Genomic DNA, 22,151 nt, shown 5'->3' on the forward strand with positions numbered 1-22,151 from the left:
GCCTATAAGGAATCAGTTCCCGCCAAGAATTGCATAGATTACAACTGTGAAAGCTGCGTGCTGAGTTGTGCATGGTTTTTGCGTGTGAATAGTGGTTTATAACGAATTTCTTGTTGCGCCTGTGTTTTTTCCATATCTTGGACGTCACAGCTACGGTATGAACCCATGTATACATTCATATGCACAATCTTCCGTTATTTATATACAATTTATTTTGGTGGTATATTATTTGTACCACCGTGCATGTAGCAGTATTCTATTGCATTTCGTTTCCTAGTATAAAATTCGAAATCCTCCGCTACAAAGTTTAGTTTTTAATTGTGTTGTGACTTATTTTAGCTCTTTCTCCATTTTGTTTTGCTTACGTATTCTTTACTTGGATTCAGGCTGTTGTTTGAAAATGAAAATGTCAAGAAGAGGCTTACGAGATGAAGAAATCGAACGATTATTGTGTGAAATTCCATCAGACGAGGATTCCACTGTTGACACCACAGATGACGAATCTGATTATGAAGCAAGCATTGTTGCGGAGGCTATTGTGTCGTCTGAAGGCGAAGTTTCAGAGAGCGAGGAAGAAAGTGAGTCCACTCCGCCAAAACGCGCTGCTGACACAGCGCCAACTTGGGGACAACAATTCAATGCTACCTCAGGAATGCAGTTCGACAGTGAATCAGGACCAAGTGCTTTTATTAGGGACATTGATGATCCAGAACCTATCGATATATTCGAAAAAATATTTCCAAAAGAGCTAGTTGAGCTAATCGTTTTCCAAACAAATTTATATGCGACGCAATCTGGCAAGTCTTTCACTCCAACAACTGACAATGAAATACGAACTTTCCTGGGAATCAACATTTTGATGGGTATAAAGCGTATGCCAGCATACAGAGACTACTGGTCTAGTGCCCCAGAACTTCATGATCGTTATATTGCATCTCTGATGGCAGTAAATCGGTTTGGATGGTTACTGAGGAACATTCATCTGAATGATAACACATTGCATCCAGAAAAAGGACACCCAGGTTATGACAAACTGTACAAGCTGCGACCAGTGATCAAGATACTATCTGAATCTTTTTCCAAGTGTTACCAACCCAGCAAACACCTAGCAATTGATGAGTCAATGATCAAATTCAAAGGCCGCAACAGTATGAAACAATACATGAGAGATAAACCCATAAAGCGTGGTTACAAAGTGTGGATGCTGTGTGACAAGACCTCTTACAACTTGAAATTTGATATTTACACCGGAAAAGTAGGTGACACAGTGCAAACAGGCCTTGGGGAGCATGTAGTGCTGAGTTTGTCCTCTGAACTCGTAAATAAAGGCCATTATCTTTATTTCGACAACTATTTCAATAGCTATAACTTGTTGGCTGGTTTACAGCAGAGAAACATATATGCCTGTGGGACAGTTCAACCAACAAGGAAACATTTACCCAAATTAAAAACAGACAAAGAATTAAGCAGAGGTGAATTTGACTGGAGGGTCAGCAACTGTGGCATCCTCTACTTGAAGTGGAAAGATAAGAGAGCTGTTCATCTCCTTTCAAATTTTCACAGTCCTGAAGTTACTACAGTGACTCGCCGTGAAAGAGATGGTTCACGCATAGAGCTACCTTGTCCTCAAGCAGTGATGGATTACAATGCACACATGAACAATGTCGACAAGTTCGACCAACTGAAAAAATCATATGAAATAAGCCGGAGAAGTAAAAAGTGGTGGCACCGAATATTCTTTCACCTGCTTGATGTCAGTATCGTCAACAGCTATATAATTTGGAAGGAACTAGGCGATAGAGAAAAAATGACTGCCAAAGTCTTCAGGATGAGTATCCTGCAAAGCTTAGTAACCCAGAAAACACCATTGAGGCCATCTAGACTTCATGAGAGTCAAGTCCACGTAAAGAAAAACAAGCCATATGTTTCCTCACGCCAGCGTCTCGACAATTCATCCCACCAGCCAGAGCGTACTACCGCCAGACGTTGTGCGAAATGCAGTACAAAAAAGAAGCAAGTGCGCACTTTCTGGATGTGCGCTGAATGCAAAGTGCCTTTGTGCCTTAGCAAAACAAAAAGGTGCTTTCAAGATTTTCACAAAAAGGAATAAGAAACATATTTTATTTGTAAGGTTTGTAATTTGATTTTGTATTGTAAATGACCAATTGCCAGAAATAAAATTATTTTACATTAATTATACTAATTATTACTGCTTAGAGTAGAATTTAAAGGTGAGTTACAAGCACAAACCAAGATATCTCAAAAACTTTAGGTACGGCCCTAAGTGGCATGGTGGTATATTATATATACCACCATCTAAAACCAAAATCAATACAATAAAAAATTTTAATTCATGTTTTCCTTTATTAGCAACCCCACCAGACATAGAAAATGCATGTTTTATTAAAAAATTAATTAAACATAAAATCTGTGCATCAAAGAGTTAAAAGACAATTTGGCTGTTCCTATGAACCTGAGCGAGATAGCACAGCGGTTCAGCCAGCAGAGTTTGTGACCTCCTCAAACGATTTGTTGGTACGGTTCCTTGCAGCAACATATCTGTGTATTTGTATGATAGTATTTTTTTTTAAAAAAAGAAGGAGATAACTGTTTGAAAGCCACGAGTTGAAGTTCAAAACATCATTTTCTACTTCTGAATTCTCGCTTCACTTGCTTAAACATTTTGATTACCTTTCTCAATTTGCCACATACATCATCACTCACGACGTGGCAGACAGAAATCACATTACTCCTTTGGTGTCTGACATGCCAAAATTCAGTTGCGTCTGCATAATAGCATTCACAACTACCAACTGCCTCTCTCCTAGGCGCCAGACACATCCTGCCTTAAAACTTAATACACTTTTCATATATTAATTTATTCATCAACGCAACTTTCATCTAAATCTTCCAAAAATACATAGTAAATTTAGTAGCTGAACCTCATTTTCTCTGTTTCCTTGCAATGACTCATTTTATTTACATTTAATTTAGTTTTACATATGCCAGTGATACACACAGGTTTTAAGAAATGAAGGGAATATGTATGAACTGAGGGTGTTTCTGAAATTGTATGTAACTGAGGGAGAAATTTCTGAGAATGTACGTTTGGAGCATAGCATTGTCCAGTAGTGGAACATGGACTATGCGAAAACCGGACCAGAAGAGAATCAAAGCACTTGATATGTGGTGCTACAGAAGAATTTTGAAAATTAGGTGGGCTGATAAGGTAAGGAATGAGGAGATTCTCCGCCGAATGGGCGAAGAAAAGAATATATGGAAAACACCGACAAGAAGAAGAGACAGGATGATAGGACATTTGTTAACACATCACGGAATAACTTCCATGGTACTAGAGGGGGATGTAGAGGGTAAAAACTGCAAAAGAAAACAGAGATTTGAATACTTCTAGGAAATACCTGAGGACGCAAGGTTGCAAGCGCCACTCTGAAATTAAAACGTTGGCACAGGGGAGGAATTCATGGCTGGCCACAGCAGTCCATTCAAAACACTGTTGAGTGGTGACCCAACAGTTTTAACAGCACCTATAACGCCTTTCATATGCCTGGCATTTTAAATTTTGCTCCAAGACATAAATTAAATTTTTTTCCTAAATAAGAAAAATTTGAAACCATGTGTCTCATAAAATGTATAAATATGTAATCCCCGTGAATCTGATTGTCTTTTCAATTACTTATAGAAGATGTGGTTTTGCTAAGTTTATCAAGCCTTAGCTAGAAATAAGTAACTTTTTAAGTTGACGTACTTAATTAAACATGTGGTCACAAACATGACTGTAACTGCCAAGCGTAAGAGAACTTGCCTTCTTTAAACAAATATTTACCAGTACTAAGAGAAAATTACACTTTTCTATGAGTTTGAACCGCAAGAACAATATTGTGATACGTATTTTTTTGTCACTTACGGCCTTTGTTTTCTGACATTTAACCATCAAAATACATATTGAACTGTATGATAACCATTCTGTTTCGTCACAACCTGCGTTCTGGAGGAACGGTGCCCAGATTCTTTTCCAGGTAAAGTGATTTGGTTTTCTGTGGCTTCCCTGAATTTTTTTAGTAGCACGCCGGAGTAGCTTTGTTCGGAAACAACACTACCGAATTCTTTCCCCGTACTTTTCTATTCTACACTTGTGCTTCATCTACAGTGAACTCCTCGCGGAATAGGGATTAAATGATCTTTCTTCTCCGCTATCCTAAATGACACACAAATATCGTAATATAGGTTACAGATCTCCGACCACTTTTGATGTTTTTCAAATTTCTTATTTTGGTGACCCAATAATAGTTTCTTATTCGGTCTCCACATACACGGTGTGTTCCTGCCTCGTCATCATTAGATTGGTGATAGAAAAGTACGTAAGACGCGATTACCATTGAATTAAACTAGGATACTATCTACCCAGAGTAACAGTCATAAGAAGAAACTGAGATAGCTACCATATCAGATGACACTCAGAGTTTCCGGATTCAAGCAAAGGGTTGTCGAACTGTATGAGGAACACTACTAACTCTTCTGGATTTGCCATATAAGCTATCACCCGGTTAGCTGGCTCACCGTTGGGACCTGTCAGTGGTTTTGTATGCGGAGATCAATGGTAGCTGTGGTTGAAATGGACCAACGATGATAGCTTAATGTGCCTTTCAGATGCCAAGAGATTCTTAATTTCCTCCATGATAGTTTATGGAGAATTCCTACATGATAATCATCCCAAACAAACAAGGAATATCGGACGTCCTTGTCATTAATAAAATAAAATGTAAATAGTTGTGTATCATAGACTGGGCCACGATGTTTCCTTGTGCCGCATCAATATACGCAAGTATTGTAATAAATCTCATTTTGCTTCATAGCGCTAAACTCCTGTTTGTTGCATTTACATAAATTGTAGCCTACGACGGCGGAAGCTATTTCCACCAAACCCCTGAAGTATCGTCCATAACTAATAATTTATGTGGCTGTCTGTATGCAAATGTCATAGAAGCTTGATCGGAAAGTTACAACAAGGCTAAAGCTAATGAGGTGAACGATGACCTCGCTGCTAGTGTGACGATGTCAGTTAGAAATTATTATGTTCTCATGATTTATTTATGTTCTTGTAAACTGGTGAACGAGTTAAAAAACCGGACATAGCGTAGTATTCAGCTACCCTAGCGTAGGAGATCACATAACAGTAACTGCCACCTACATAGGAGCAGGAAAAATATATGAAAGTCACACCCAACCTCGCCGACGCATCAAATGTTTTATTCTGAGAGCTAAGAACTAGGAGCGGGTAGCAGTCCACCTTCTCTAGTCGAGGACATCTGCGGCAGTACCTTCGTATCGGCTAGACTATAAATTAGCTGATGAGAATTGTTGTCGATTCAAGCAGTGAGTATTATTAAGTGATTTTTACGTCATGCGTAGGCAACAGCCCTAACGCGGAACGTAATATCAGCACACTGAAACGTGAAGATGACGTTTGTTATTTTCGTAGGCAGTAAAAATGATGCACTACATATTGTACATCTGACACGGACATGTTCACCGCTCTAGTCGTGTGAGCTGGCCCCAGATTATGGCTCAGCAATTGAGTTGCGCTATACCAAACCTATAGTTCGGTAATTTTGGTACAGTACGTAAATGACGTAGTAGATGGTAAGATTACCGGTAGTATTGGCAGCATTGGTAAGGAAAGAAACATAAATTAATGTGTGACCGAAACTGCGAGCCAACGACTTCTATTTGTTTTTTGCTTGTTTGGTTTGTTTATTTAGCGCATAATTACAACCGCACATTATTTAGTGTCAGTCCATTGTGTATTTTATATTCTTACAAAATATAAATTTTATTTAATAAGTAATAAAAATTAATTGATAGCGTAACTTCTGCGCCTTTGTTAACCAAAGCAGTTACTTCAGATGTAAGTGCAGTTTATATGCACAAACATTCAAAAATCTATATAATTATTATTGTTATTTCGTACTTAGTAAAACGTTCTTCATCATTACCAAAGGCAAGTATTGCCTGTTATTGTTGATAAGCGCAAAAGTTCTTACAAAAATATGTTTTATATAAGCTCAAAGAAGCACTGAAGCGATATTTGATATGTTTTTGTTTTGTACTTTTTAACTTTATCATTTTTCTTGAGAAAATGTTGTTTTCCAGTGCTATATGATAAATCTGTATTTTTTTAAAGGAACTGCTACAGTATCCCTCTGCTTCACGACACAAATCAACACTTTTCGAATAAAACCTGAATCAAACATGGCAGTTCCAATTTCGCTATGAATTCTATTTTCAAGTAACAGGCAGGAGGACCACTATGCGGAACAAAAATGTTCCGTAGGTTACGTGGCCCATTATTTATCCTTACTCAGTTTCTAGACGGTTCACTGCTGCCACTTTCTAGGGGAATCTAATGAGACAATGATCGCATTCGCAAACAAAGCGGTCGAAATGAGGTAACGCCCAGTAGGTATGCAACACGCACAAGGTACAGGTAACGCGGTTACGATCTTAATTGAACAAAACGACTATGAAAACTGCCATAGTCTACGCTTACTTATGATAGTCTACCATGGTTACGGTAATTTTACAACTCTAATCAACAGCGAGCAACCGGCCGGCTCTCGTCGAGTAATGGAACAAGGCAGTTCGGCACAACAAACTGCTTTAAAGGAGTCTAATCTACGTCCACCAATTGTTATACAGAGATGAATGGCTTCATGGTGGCTAATCAGTGCCTTTCGTGACAAATATATTTCTAAAACTGTTGCATTGACGAGAAATGACAATGGAATTAAATTTACACTTCTTTCAACTGATGAGGCAAATAACGTGGAACAGGTAAATACGAAACATGAAATTTGTTGAGACTGATGCAGCTTGGTGATTAATGTCGTTTCCGGACGAATGTTTAAATTGACATTAACACATACACTCCTGGAAATGGAAAAAAGAACACATTGACACCGGTGTGTCAGACCCACCATACTTGCTCCGGACACTGCGAGAGGGCTGTACAAGCAATGATCACACGCACGGCACAGCGGACACACCAGGAACCGCGGTGTTGGCCGTCGAATGGCGCTAGCTGCGCAGCATTTGTGCACCGCCGCCGTCAGTGTCAGCCAGTTTGCCGTGGCATACGGAGCTCCATCGCAGTCTTTAAAAGTGGTAGCATGCCGCGACAGCGTGGACGTGAACCGTATGTGCAGTTGACGGACTTTGAGCGAGGGCGTATAGTGGGCATGCGGGAGGCCGGGTGGACGTACCGCCGAATTGCTCAACACGTGGGGCGTGAGGTCTCCACAGTACATCGATGTTGTCGCCAGTGGTCGGCGGAAGGTGCACGTGCCCGTCGACCTGGGACCGGACCGCAGCGACGCACGGATGCACGCCAAGACCGTAGGATCCTACGCAGTGCCGTAGGGGACCGCACCGCCACTTCCCAGCAAATTAGGGACACTGTTGCTCCTGGGGTATCGGCGAGGACCATTCGCAACCGTCTCCATGAAGCTGGGCTACGGTCCCGCACACCGTTAGGCCGTCTTCCGCTCACGCCCCAACATCGTGCAGCCCGCCTCCAGTGGTGTCGCGACAGCCGTGAATGGAGGGACGAATGGAGACGTGTCGTCTTCAGCGATGAGAGTCGCTTCTGCCTTGGTGCCAATGATGGTCGTATGCGAGTTTGGCGCCGTGCAGGTGAGCGCCACAATCAGGACTGCATACGACCGAGGCACACAGGGCCAACACCCGGCATCATGGTATGGGGAGCGATCTCAGGCCGTACACCACTGGTGATCGTCGAGGGGACACTGAATAGTGCACGGTACATCCAAACCGTCATCGAACCCATCGTTCTACCATTCGTAGACCGGCAAGGGAACTTGCTGTTCCAACAGGACAATGCACGTCCGCATGTATCCCGTGCCACCCAACGTGCTCTAGAAGGTGTAAGTCAACTACCCTGGCCAGCAAGATCTCCGGATCTGTCCCCCATTGAGCATGTTTGGGACTGGATGAAGCGTCGTCTCACGCGGTCTGCACGTCCAGCACGAACGCTGGTCCAACTGAGGCGCCAGGTGAAAATGGCATGGCAAGCCGTTCCACAGGACTACATCCAGCATCTCTACGATCGTCTCCATGGGAGAATAGCAGCCTGCATTGCTGCGAAAGGTGGATATACACTGTACTAGTGCCGACATTGTGCATGCTCTGTTGCCTGTGTCTATGTGCCTGTGGTTCTGTGAGTGTGATCATGTGATGTATCTGACCCCAGGAATGTGTCAATAAAGTTTCCCCTTCCTGGGACAATGAATTCACGGTGTTCTTATTTCAATTTCCAGGAGTGTATTTTATTAACACGATGAACATAGAAAACCTGCATGTCAATGGATACAGCTTGTTTCGCTTTCCTCTAAAGCATCATTGCCTGGTACCACTCTGTGAGGCAATAAGCATTTAGAACGAATTCTGTCAGTGAGCTACGTAGGAAAAGTCATTCTCTTCATTACGGGAGAAAGTAGCTCGCGCAAACGCGTAGGTCCAAACATCGACATAATCGTAGCTCCAAACTGAAACGTATCTTGTAATAGATGTATTATTTTTCATTTATTTTAATTCTTACGATGAAGTAATTAATCTGTAATAGAAGCTTGCCGTAATATATGAGTATATAGTGTCAAATACTAGAGAATGAATATTGACTGTAATCCAACGACAGTGTATACGAGAAATGTCTAAGAAAATCTCTAAATCTCACTGAATTTTTTGTAAAACAAAAGACTCGGGAGCTAGGCCTTCCTCTTCCTGTAACTGACTTCAGGTGTTGCTTGCGACTCTACAGGAAGTATATGTAATTGAGCTCTCTAATTTATTTCATAATACGGATAGTAAATGTGTGTGTATTCATTGTAAAACCTTGTAGTAATGACATATAAATTTACTGTATGAGTTTTAACTTGTAGATGAATGTATAAGGAATTGCACACACATGCTTGGTGGCAGAACAACCGGCTGCTTATATCGCACTGTCGTTTAAATACTACATTCTAAAAAAGTCGAATTTGCATATTCTTTTCTACGAAGTCCTGATTATTACTATTACCACTTCTTACGTGAAAGTCAGTTTAATATTTCCATGGTCAAAATGCTTTCAAACAACGTTTATCTTGAATAATCACTAAGTTCTTGCATATAAAAAAATAAATAAATAAGCGAACGGCCTACAAAATAAAATGAAAGTGATGCAATATAATAAGATAGCTGTTTACTTATTGAAGTGTGTTACACTAGTGACCGCATCGTGCCATCGCATTTGTTACGTGACTTTCCCAAGGCAAATCTTTATTCATGCATTCCATTCTTTTTGCTCGATTTAATTATTTTCCTCACTTTATTATCTGCCAGGAAAGAAGGATATGTTACAAAACTTGTGAAGTTGTGGAAATTTATGTTGAAGAAAAGTTTTATACGAGTCTACAAAATCATTTAACCTATCACTCTCCCGCCTGTCACACCGAATTACTAACTTTAGCGAGGCATCCTGCACTGACGTGTTATAGATTGATACTGGCGTGTCTGACCTTCGGCTTGAATGGGTGCTTCTCATTGATTTCAAAAGAGGTACGATCCGCTTTAAGCACTGCGCCTTTAATTATATACGCTTCCGTTTAAGATTAAGGCAGACATAAAATATTGTCAGTCGTCTGAAGACGGCGCAAAGCTTGGCTTACCTTGCGCAACATAATGGCGTTTGACAGCCACTTTTTACGGCGAACGCTCATTATCCAGGCGGCGAGCGAGCGTGAGCGCTCCCGGTCGCCTAAAAATGGTTCAAATGGCTCTGAGCACTATGGGACTTAACACCTGAGGTCATTAGTCCCCTAGACTTAGAACTACTTAAACCTGACTAACCTAAGGACATCACACACATCCATGCCCGAGCCAGGATTGGAACCTGCGACCGTAGCGGTCGCGCGGTTCCAGACTGTAGCGCCTAGACCGCTCGGCTACCCCGGCCGGCGCCACCTCCTGAACAGACATTATCTAACTTGGAAACCTTTGATCAGCACCTCAAAAAAATCAAGCTGCAACCTACCGTGATATCAGGTGTTGGTTTTATCCCTTCTCTACAAATGCACCTCTCGCGGCGACCCGTTTTTTTTTTTTTTTTTCCAGTGGTGAAAGACAAGGCGGCCGTTTTAGAAGTCTGCGGGAAACGTTCTACCTCGAAAGTCACCTCATCGTCACTCTGAAAATGACTGACATGGAATGGTTTCCTCATCCTAGGAAGGAGAAAGACATCACTCGGTGCCATGCCTTCGATACCCCAAAGAAGCAGCACGTATGTCTGTGTGCTTGAGCTGGGCCGTTCACATCGAGCAAAACCAACACCACTGATAAGCTCCCCTCAGTGTTTCGTCTAGGAAGTCGCTCGTAATCTCGTCAGCAGATTTCGTTTGTGTGCTCCTGTATCGAATACCCCATTACCATCACAATCTGTTAACGCCATAACATGGCAGTCCCAAAAAAGCAGTCAATATCATCTTGTCTGATGATGGTGATTGTGAATTTTCTGGATCAATTGTGTGTTAATTACTGCAGGGAGCTTGTCCCCTGCAACCAAACGATGTTGATGAGAAAGTTTTTTTGCTGGGAGTTAACCTATTTCTAGAATGTAATTTAGTTTTTCGCGAGGTTTTCGCGCTCATATTCTTGTGAACCTTTGGTTGGTGCATTTAGGGTGGGTGCTTTTAGATTTTTCTGTGTCATCCCCCCCCGCTCACACACACACACACACACACACACACACACACACACACACACATACAAAGATAAAATGCAAACAAAATTCAGATTTGGCGCCGAACACTCTGGTGAACAAATGAACACTGACTGGTCTCGGACACACAACAAACCACAATCACACCGTGTTCTGGTGAAGTGGAAAGTGTTTTACTACGTTATTTGTGGAAAACACTTGTTATAGTTACGTGTGCGTCACAACATCTCAGCATGATGCGGAGAATGGGACTCCTTGAAACACGAAAACGTAAGTAAAAACAAATATAGGGGCGAAAACATCGCGAGAAACTAAATTACATTCTAGAAGATATGTTAACTCGCAGCAAAAAACTTTCTCATCAACATCGTTTGGTTGCAGAGGACAAGCTACCTGCAGTAATTAACAAGCAAGTGCTCCAGAAAATTCATGCACACCAAATGTAAAGGTAATTACAAAAAGAAACGATCTGCTGTTTGAACTAAAAACGCATATAATTTTATAATCACTTAACAAAAATGTTCACATTGCAGAAAACCCACTGATGATGGCACAGTGGTGCCGAAACATGTTTGGGTACTGAGAAAAACGGTGTTTTGCATAACTGGTGGACCTCACATCCAACAGTTTTAACTGCAAACACGGCCGATACAAGGAGCTGCAAATCAAAATGATGGATATTTCCGAAATGCTAATCATTTGTTTGTCTTTACGTGGTCTACCGCTCCGTATCCCATCCGGATAATTCCTTGTCGGTACAATTTCTTTTGTTTCATTTTCTTTTTTATGTCTGCGACCGCTTGCAGTGGTTTTCTGTAATTGTGTAATCAAGCAATAAGGGGACATTCTTGCTTGCATTCATAGACAAAGAGAGACGAGCTAACATTGTGGCGCTTCGAATTAGTAATCTGTAGCCTACCCACTGAATTTAGCAATACGTGAGTAATTTATAAATTATTGAACTCAAGAAACAGAAACAGAAGCTCCTGGATGCAAATCATATCTTTTTGGCATCACTAATTGTTCAATAAAACGGTTTGAATGTGCTGATTTTCTTCGTAAGTTGTGTTTAGACAATTTAGTGTCAGTTTCAGATGATTAGTCTTAAGTATTTTATACATGATAGAACAGCTCAGTGTTACTGGTAACCCAGAATAAATAAAATCTCTAAACTCGCCACACTTAACAAAATAAAACAGCATTCATAAAGTCACAGGTAGCTGAAACTATTTTTGATTATGTGAAACAGCCGCACAGCCACAGTCAGAGGCTATCCGAGAATCCTTGTATAATCGAGAAAGTGAAACTGATTTACTGTTTTGAATGCGATAGCTTATTTAACTTGATAAATTCTCTGGTCCAACATGGATCAGTTAGTGTAAATCGCCTCGGTACGGTACATCGAAACCAACAGCACATATGTCTGCCGAGTTGGCAAACCCGTTACGATCCAATCCATTACTTCAATTCACGGAAGGTATATTCTTACACGGGAAAGCTATAGTTCGTGATTACTCAGTGATATGTGCGGATCATGTTTGGCTTATTTCCTGTTAATGTGTCGACTTCTAGTGTACTTGAAAGCGCAACTGAAGTATGTTTTCATGTTCACCTCATATTCATTCTGAACATCTTAAAACTGAAATGCAAGCTTTTTTTGTTCTGGTCTCCAGTCCGAAGCCAAGTTTGACCCAGCTTTACACGTTACTCGATCCTGTGCAAGCCTCTTCATGTCTACATAACTACCACAGCTAAAGTCCACTTGAACATGCTTCCTGTATTCACGCTTTGGTCTCCATCCACAGTTTTCACCTGCACACAATTCCTTCCATTACTCGTACCGCACTGACAATTCCTTGACATCTCACGATATGTCTTATGAACGGACGTCTCCTTTCAGTCAATTTGTGCCCACATATTTCTTTCTTCCCGAGATCGATTCAGTACCTCCTCATAGTAGCTCGATCTACATCTCTAATTTTCAACATTCTTTTGTAGCATCTTACTTGGTCTGAAGTGCTTTCGTCCATGTTTCATTTCCGTAAAAGGCTGCACTCCATCCAAATACCTCCAGAAACGACTTCCCAATATTTAAATTTATTATAATTGATTTAATACCTTCAGCTGCTGACGGGCGTTGATATATATCAACGGGGACAAGTGAAAATGTGTGCCCCGACCGGGACTCGAACCCGGGACCTCCTGCTTGCATGGCGGACGCTCTATCCATCTGAGTCACCGAGGGCACAGCGGATAGCGCGACTGCAGGGACTACATCGCGCACGCCTCCCGCGAGACCCACATGCTCACCTTGTACATCCACACACTACATTCGTAGTGTCCCACCCCAACACACTCATTACTCGTGGATGACATTCTTACCAAGTCCCGTAAGAGTTCGGGGAATATGTGTGCATCCGCACAGAAGAAGGAGGTCATGGCCGGTGTTGCCGGAACTATATACTTATATGGATATGGTGTCTGTTCTTTCGGAGATGTCTGAAAGAACAGACACCATATCGATATAAGTACTTAAATTTATATTAGATGTTAGCAAATTTCTCTTTTCCACAAAAACTTTTGTTGCTATAGCCAGTCTACATTTTATGTCATCTCTACTTCGACCGTCATCATTTGATTTGTTGCCCAAATAGCAAAACTCAACTACCGCTTTTAGTGTCTTGTTTCCTAATCTAATTTCCTGAGCATCGCTTGATTTAATGCGACAACATTCCATTACACTGTGTTCCTTTCCTTGAAGTTCAACATATAATCTCTGTTAAAGAAACTATCCATTACGCCCAACTGCTCCTCCAAGTTCTTTGCTGTTTCTAACAGAATTATAAAGTCACCGATAAACTTTCCGAAACTTGAATTCTCTTTCCAAATTCCTCCTTAGTTTCTTTTATTGCCTGTTCATTTTTGATGGAACAGCATCGGGGATAGATTACAAAGTTGCGTGGTCACCCCAATATCCAAGAAAGGAAACAAGAGTTATCAGCTGAATTACAGACTCAATGCACTAACGCGGTTTTCCAGTCGGATTTACGAACGTATACTGTGTTCGGACATTATGAATTCCCTCGAAGATAATGATTTGTTGGCAAGTAGCCGACACGGATTCAGAAAATCAGCTCTTTTTTCTCACGGAGTAAAGAGTGCTATCGACAGGGGATCTCAAATTGACTTCGTACTTTTTAGGTTTCCAGAAGGCTTTTGACGCAGTTCTTCAACCAGCGACTTTTATGCAAATTGCGTGCCTATGGATTATCGTCTCAGTTGTGCGACTTGATTCGTGATTTCCTCTCGGAAAAGTCTCAGTCCGTAGCAATTGACGGAAAGTTTTCAAGTGAAACAGAAACCGTATCCAGCGTTCCCCAAGCAAGATTTATAGGCCCTCTGCTATTCCTGATCTATATAAAAGATTTAAGAGACAATCTGAGTAACCCTCATAGATTTCCGTCTAGTGAACTCCTCAGAAGACCAAAACCAATTGGAAAAAGATTTAGACAAAACGTCTGTATAGTGCGAAAAGTAGCAATTGACTGTAAATAATAAAAACTGTGATGTCGTCTATTTGAGTACTAAAAGGAATCCTCTAAATTTCTGTTACACAATAACTCACAAAAATCTAACGGCCGTGCATTCAACTGAATATTTAGGGCTTATGATTACGAATAACTTCAGTTGGAACGGAGACACAGACAATGTTGTGGGGAAAACGCTCCAACGTCTTTGAACTCTTATAAAATGCAATGTGTCTACAGAGACTGCCTGCATTACACTTGTCCGCCCTCTTCTGGAGTATCGCTGCGCGCTGTGGGGTCCGCATCAGATAAGACTGACAGAGGACAGCTCGTTTTGCGCTCTCGCGAGCTAGGGGAGAGAATACCACTGACGTGATACGTGAATTGGGTTGGAAATCATTAAACCAAAGACGTTTTTCGTTGCGGCAAGATCTTCTGATGAAATCTCACCCAGCAACTTTCCCCTGCGAATGCGAAAATATTTTGTTGGCGCTCAACTACATAGGGAGAAAAAATGGTTTAAATGGCTCTGAGCACTATGGGACTTAACATCTATGGTCATGAGTCCCCTAGAACTTAGAACTACTTAAACCTAACTAACCTAAGGACATTACACAACACCCAGTCATAACGCATAGGGAGAAATGACCATCACAATAAAAAAAGAGAAATCAGAGCTCGCGCGGAAAGATTTAAGTGTTAGTTTTTCCCGCACGCTATTAGAGAGTGGAACGGTAGAGAAAGAGCTCGAAGGTGTTTCGATCGACCCTCAGCCAGCCACTTAACTGTGAATCATGTAGATGTATATGTAGACTGTCATCTAAACTACTGCTTCCCTTACTTTTCTGGTGTCTGAAGAAGCAGGCTTATTGGTCGTTAATTCGGACTGTCAGCTGAATCCATTTCCTTGTCACTGCATAACCGTAAAGACCTTTACGATACCCAGTTAAAGGTAATTTACTATATTCATAAAGTAACACAAAATGATTAAAGTTCTACAGCCGTGGAAGCAAGATTTCATGTTGCAGAGATTTCTTGTGGCCTGCGCTGTGAAGCGTTTCCCTCTAGAATTTTGAAGTAAAGAGAAAGGCCTGAGAAATTACTATTATGAAAACTTTTGCTAGTACTTTGCGGCAAATAAATGTACTGATTATTATTCAGTTCCGTGACGGGAGAGAGCAACGTTCAAGAGCGGCAAACCTGAGCAAAAAGTACAGATAAATGAAATTGATGATTACTGTCAAAAGATGAAAATTACGTATCAGGTAATTATGAGGTCACCGCCTACAAATATCGTTAAGAACGATATTAATCAAACCATTGCCGACGTCACGACGTCATTGTTCGAAGATATTCGGCCGATCAACCGAACATGATTCTTAAGTAAAAAATAAACGTAAGGAATGAAAGGAAATGGTCGGCAACAAGCTCTCAGTTTGGTTCTGCTTAGCAATTTTGAATAGGGAATGTGCTCGGTCGTTTTATCCTCGAACAATTCATCACCAGTCCCTTCTTTACGATCTCTGAAAATGTGGACCTCTGAAGATGTAGACACAAATATTCATACAAAGTTATGTTTATTACCATTGAACGGATCTGATGTTATGTTATGTAACGTAAACCGGGGACCTAGAAACGACGGAGAGGCTCCGTCCCCGCCGCAGCCGCAGTGGTCCCTACGACGACCACATGAGTTCACTTCACCCCTACGCCGCCCCACACCGAACCTAGGGTTACTGTGCGGTTCCGTCCCCGGTGGACCCCCCCCCCAGTGAACGTCGCACACCAGACGAGTGTAACCCCTATGTTTGCGTGGTAGAGTAATGGTGGTGTACACGTTCTTGGAGAACGTGTTTGCGCAGCAATCGCCGACATAGTGTAGCTGAGGCGGAGTAAGGGGAACCGGCCCGCATTCGCCGAGGCAGATGGAAAACCGCCTAAAAACCATCTTCAGACTGGCCGGCTCACGAGGACCTCGACACAAATCTGCCGGGCGGATTCGTGCCGGGGACCAGGCGCTCCTTCCCGCCTGGAAAGCCGTGCCTTAGACCGCACGGCCAACCGAGCGGGCTAACGTGTCTGATACTGCAACTAAATTCCACTTAAACATCTTTTTAAAAAAAATCTTATAATGTCGCAGAAGAAGCTGAGTAGCTCTGTGGTGTAGTGGTTATGATGCTAAACTGTTGCATGGACGGTCGTGAGTTCAAAACTCACCTGGGCTGTACAATTTTAATTTCTATATTCGGTTCGAGTACATTCTAGAAGTATCCACAGATATCAAGAATCATTGTACTGGAATGTTCTGTTGATGTATATATGTTGTATGTGTTCCTGCCGGAGGCAGTTCGCTTTGCGCTCTTGTTTGTGCAAGTGCTGAATAAACGTTCTTCTACCGTGACATTATTGTTGTGGAGACGCTGGGTATCGGAACTTGTGATAGCGCACACTATCGACGACACAGTGGCTCCCATCAGGCCGCAACAGAGCCGCCGTTTACGCGGCGAGAAACCCGAGTTCCAGCCATATTCAACAGATCACAGTCTATCTGAGATGGAACAAGGAGAGGACGTTACGATGACAGCAGCTGTGTGCCACCACATGAGACATCCTTCCGGGTTCTCCGGTGACTATAGCCAAGATCCAAACAAGTGGCTGAAGGTGTATGAGCGTACAGCCAAATTTAACAAGTGGGATGACACCGTGTGTTTGGCTAACGTATTTTTCTACTTGGAGGGCGCTGCCAAGCAAACGTATTAGAACGAGGAGAAGTTCACAAGCTGGGAAGTATTCCAGGCGGAACTGGGCAAGTATTTCGGCGACACACAACGACTGAAGTGCAAGGCTGAAGATAAATTAAAGTGCAGGGCACAGCGTCCAGGTGAAATTTCGGCATCCTACATTCAAGATATCTTGGAGCTGTGTAACCTAGTGGATCCTAGACTGAAGGAGGAAGATAAGGTTGCACATCTCATGAAGGGTGTTGCTGAGGACCTGTATCAATCCCTACTCCTGAAGGAGGTTTCGACAGCAGACGACTTCATAAAATGGTGCCAGTATATCGAGACAATGCATCAAAAAAGTAATACACACAAGAAGTTTGAACAGCTTCCAAACGTCGTATTGATGTCTGTGATGGAGGAAGCAACTGATTTCACAAATGTTCTTCCTCAGATAGTGAGAGAGGAAGTTCAGAAGGCACTTGGATTGCACGGCGAGCAAAAATCCGATACGCTTCAAGAGGTCATAAGGGAGGAAGTGGAAGAGACATTTAACCCAATCTCTCGTCCTTCATTTCCCTTTAAAACGGTGAAAAATTCTATACCCTGGCGGAGTTACGTTCCTACAATGCCGCATGAGGAACCTGTTTGGGCACCAAGAAAGACTGACGTCGGGAGGACCAAGGATAGCCAACCAGTATCTTTCCACTGTGGACGAGCGGGACATGTGGTGCGCTGTTGTCGAGAAAGGTGGCGGGTATTTAATGACGCCCGCACCAGAAGACAGCAGGATGATCTTAGCCGACTCCAACTGCGGGACGACAAAGATGAACAAGAAGATGTTGGTACAGGACGACGTAGGTCACCATCGCCGGCCGCAGTGGCCGAGCGGTTCTAGGGTCTTCAGTCTGAAACTGCGCGACCCATACGGTCGCAGGTTTGAATCCTGCCTCAGGCATGGATGTCTGTGATTTCCTTAGGTTAGTTAGGTTTAAGTAGTTCCAAGTTCTAGGGGACTGATGACCTCAGATGTTAAGTACCATAGTGCTCAGAGCCATTTGAACCATTTGAGGTCACCATCGCCGCAAGCTGGCCGCTGGAGATGACGCTCCTCAACACGCCGATCAAGGTCTCCATCGCCGTTTAGAAGCTCCAGCCAACCCCTTAGCCGCCGCAACCTGGAAAACTAAAGGGTGCGACCTTTCTTGGAGGTGAGGCCGCCGAGGAGAAAAATCCTCCGCCGTCGATCACTACAAAAATGATAGGAAACTACGTCGATATCCTCACGGCTGGCCGACCAGCCCATCATAATCAGTCAACAGTAGCCGGAGTATGCAGGACCGATAACTCGTTCCCGGACTAGGAGGACGTAACACCGTGAAGCTGTTTTCTTAAGGAGGGAGCAATGTCGCGGAAGAATCTGGGTAGCACCATGGTGTACTGGTTATGATGCTACACTGTTGCATGGAGGGTCGTGAGTTCAAAACTCACGTGGACTGTACAATTTTAATTTCTGTATTCGGTTCGAGTATCCACAAATATCAAGAATAATTGTACTGGAATGTTCTGTAGCTGTATACAGGGTGTTACAAAAAGGTACAGCCAAACTTTCAGGAAACATTCCTCACACACAAATAAAGAAAAGATGTTATGTGGACATGTGTCTGGAAACGCTTAATTTCCATGTTAGAGCTCATTTTAGTTTCCTCAGTATGTACTGTACTTCCTCGATTCACCGCCAGTTGGCCCAATTGAAGAAAGGTAATGTTGACTTAGGTGCCTGTGCTGACATGCGACTCATTTTTCTGCAGTACTAGCATCAAGCACATCAGTACGTAGCATCAACAGGTTAGTGTTCATCACGAACGTGGTTTTGCAGTCAGTGCAATGTTTACAAATGCGGAGTTGGCAGATGCCCATTTGATGTATAGATTAGCACGGGGCAATAGCCGTGGCGCGGTTTTTGTATCGAGACGGATTTCCAGAACAAAGGTGTCCCGACAGGAAAACGTTCGAAGCAATTGATCGGCGTCTTAGGGAGCACGGAACATTCCAGCCTATGACTCGCGACTGGGGAAGACCTAGAACGATGACGACACCTGCAATGGACGAGGCAATTCTTCGTGCAGTTGGCGGTAACCCTAACGTCAGCGTCAGAGAAGTTGCTGTTGTACAAGGTAACGTTGACCACGTCACTGTATGGAGAGTGCTACGGAAGAACCATGTACAGCGTGTGCAGGCACTATCAGCAGCTGATTGGCCTCCACGGGTACACTTCTGCGAATGGTTCATCTAACAATGTGTCAATCCTCATTTCGGAGCAAATGTTCTCTTTACGAATGAGGCTTCATTCCAACGTGATCAAATTGTAAATTTTCACAATCAACACGTGTGGGCTGACGAGCATCCGCACGCAATTGTGCAATCACGTCAACAACACAGATTTTCTGTGAACGTTTGGGCAGACATTGTTTGTGATGTCTTGATTGGGCCCCATGTTCTTCCACCTACGCTCAATGGAGCACGTTATCATGAATTCATACGGGATACTCTACCTGTGTTGCTAGAACATGTGCTGACCTCAACCCTCTTGACTTTCGTTTATGGGGGCATTTGAAAGCTCTTGTTTACGCAACCCCGGTACCAAATGTAGAGACTCTTCGTGCTCGTATTGTGGACGGCTGTGATACAATACGCCATTCTCCAGGGCTGCATCAGCGCATTAGGGATTCCATGCGACGGAGGGTGGATGCATGTATCCTCGCTAACGGAGGACATTTTGAACATTTCCGTAACAAAGTGTTTGAAGTCACGCTGGTACGTTCAGTTGCTGTGTGTTTCCATTCCATGATTAATGTGATTTGAAGAGAAGTAATAAAATGAGCTCTAACATGGAAAGTAAGCGTTTCCGGACATATGTCCACATAACATATTTTCTTTCTTTGTGTGTGAGGAATGTTTCCTGAAAGTTTGGCCGTACCTTTTTGTAACACCCTATATATACTGTATGTGTTCCGGCCGGAGGCTCCGCGCTCTTGCATGTGCAAGTGCTGAATAAACCTTCTTCTACTTGACATTATTTTTCCTAAAATTACGGTACATAGAAACATGTGTGCTTACTCTACAACAGCCAGACGACAAAAGACGCCACAGAACTGTGAGAGAGTAATTGAAGTATCTTTTCATTTGTTTTACAGTAAATGATATACAGAATTCGTTTCTGCTTGGCCTCTTAGGAAACATCTGTGACCAAACGTTTTTAGTATGACAGAAAAAGAAAAAAACAGAAATTCACCACATTTTCCAGTATTAATACGTTGCTCTTGGTATATTTTCATGTCAGGCTATAGACGGTTATGAAGTTACATGGGAGCAGTGTATATATGTATTTCATGGCCAGCATATGTAACGCTGTGGATGAGGCCTTTTCAAGCAGTTTGGTGTTGGAGAGCGTACGTGAGTGACAGCTGTTTGGCCCCATAGGACATTCTCACAGCTAGTTGCTGGACGTCGTTAGCTGTAATTGATAATTTCCTGAGGTGCCATTTGCGCCAAGGAGTGCCGGCTTAGGTCATAGCGCATTGGCAGCGGGCAGTCGGCAGCCCTGGAACTGGAAGCAGCGCGGCAGGAAGTGCACGCCTGGAGCGGGCCACGTCGCACTCCAGCGGCCAGTCTGACGTCACCGTGGAGTTTGCATTCTGCCGGCACGACGCCAGCGGCGGTGTCCCATGCTAACAGTTTCCACGTGGAGGCGTCTGGGAGGGAGGACTAGCGCTCCTCCTAGTTACTGGCAACAATGTAACAGCATCGTGTCTCGGCTCGAATCTCAAGCTTATGAGTACATGCGTGGACAACATGTTATCTACATCGACACTATCTGATCGAACATATTCGGACACACGTATGTAATGCGGAATTGATCGCTAACGACGCGATAAGAGGACCCGACGGCATAAAAGAAAGCGAAGAGGATTGTATAGCCAGTACAGAAGCAGTAACAACAGCAGAATGGGTCGATCAGGAGAGCTCACTGACTTCGAACGTGGACTAGTCGCTGGATGTCACCTGAAAACAAATCTGTTACGAACATTTCGACTTTTCTAAGGTTCCCACGTCGACTGTTTGCGCTGTGCTTGTGAAATGGAAACAATATTAATAACGTTTATTTTCCAGAATGAAATTTTCACTGTGCAGTGGAGTGTGCGCTGGTATGAAACTTCTTGGCAGATTAAAACTGTGTGCCGGACCGGGGCTCGAACTCGGGACCTTTGCCTTTCGCGGGCAAGTGCTCTACCGTCTGATCTACCCAAGCACGACTCACGCCCCGTCCTCACAGCTGTACTTTTGCCAGTATCTCATCTCCTACCTTCCAAACTTCACAGAAGGTCTCCAGCGAACCTTGCAGAACTAGGACTCATGGAAGAAAGGATATTGCGGAGACATTGCTTAGCCACAGCCTGGGGAATGTTTCCAGGATGAAATTTTCACTCTGCAGCAGAGTGTGCGCTGATGTGAAACTTCCTGGCAGATCAAAACTGTGTCCCGGACCGAGAGTAATTTCCAGCGAAAGCAAACGTCCCGAGTTCGAGTCTCGGTCCGGCACACAATTTTGATCCAGGAAGTTTCAACGTTTATTTTATTTAAAAAGCTTTAAATTTTACCATTAAAAATTCCGAGGCATTACTTTTCAGCATTCCAGTCTACTATTCCCGCACAGGCCTCCTCCGCAACGACTATTTCATCCAGTATTGCAAAACCCCTCCTCTGTCTGCATTACAAAGTTAATCACCTTCTGAAACGAAGTCCCAAAAATACTCCACGTAAAATTTGCGGTGTTTAAAGGATTCTGTAATATCTTTCTTCTTTTCATCGTCGATCATATCCTTGAGCCATGCTCCAAAGCTATCTCTCTGACCTTGTGGCAATTACATCGTCGGTGAACTGAGATCTCCACGTTAGTACTGTTGTCTGTGGGTGCTTACCTTCTGACGTACGCGCCAATGGTAGTGTGGCATGTCAGCATTCTTTTCTGGAGTTCGGAGGGCTTCATATCACCCACTTTACACAGTGTGCTATGATCTCTGAAATATCGAGCAGAAAGCTCACTCACTT

The 22,151-nt window shown here is 43.0% G+C and overlaps 1 protein-coding gene across 1 annotated transcript; it reads left to right on the forward strand.

Annotated features, from left to right (window-relative positions):
- The first annotated feature begins 406 nt into the window (after positions 1 to 406).
- LOC124775980 (piggyBac transposable element-derived protein 4-like) lies at positions 407 to 20,774 on the forward strand. The gene is made up of 2 exons (XM_047250821.1): positions 407 to 1,255; positions 20,628 to 20,774. The coding sequence occupies exons 1-2, from the start codon at positions 407 to 409 to the stop codon at positions 20,772 to 20,774; spliced, it is 996 nt and encodes a 331-aa protein (XP_047106777.1).
- The last annotated feature ends 1,377 nt before the right edge of the window (positions 20,775 to 22,151 follow it).

The sequence above is a fragment of the Schistocerca piceifrons genome, chromosome 2 (assembly GCF_021461385.2).
Source record: "Schistocerca piceifrons isolate TAMUIC-IGC-003096 chromosome 2, iqSchPice1.1, whole genome shotgun sequence".
In the NCBI taxonomy this organism is placed as follows: domain Eukaryota; kingdom Metazoa; phylum Arthropoda; class Insecta; order Orthoptera; family Acrididae; genus Schistocerca; species Schistocerca piceifrons.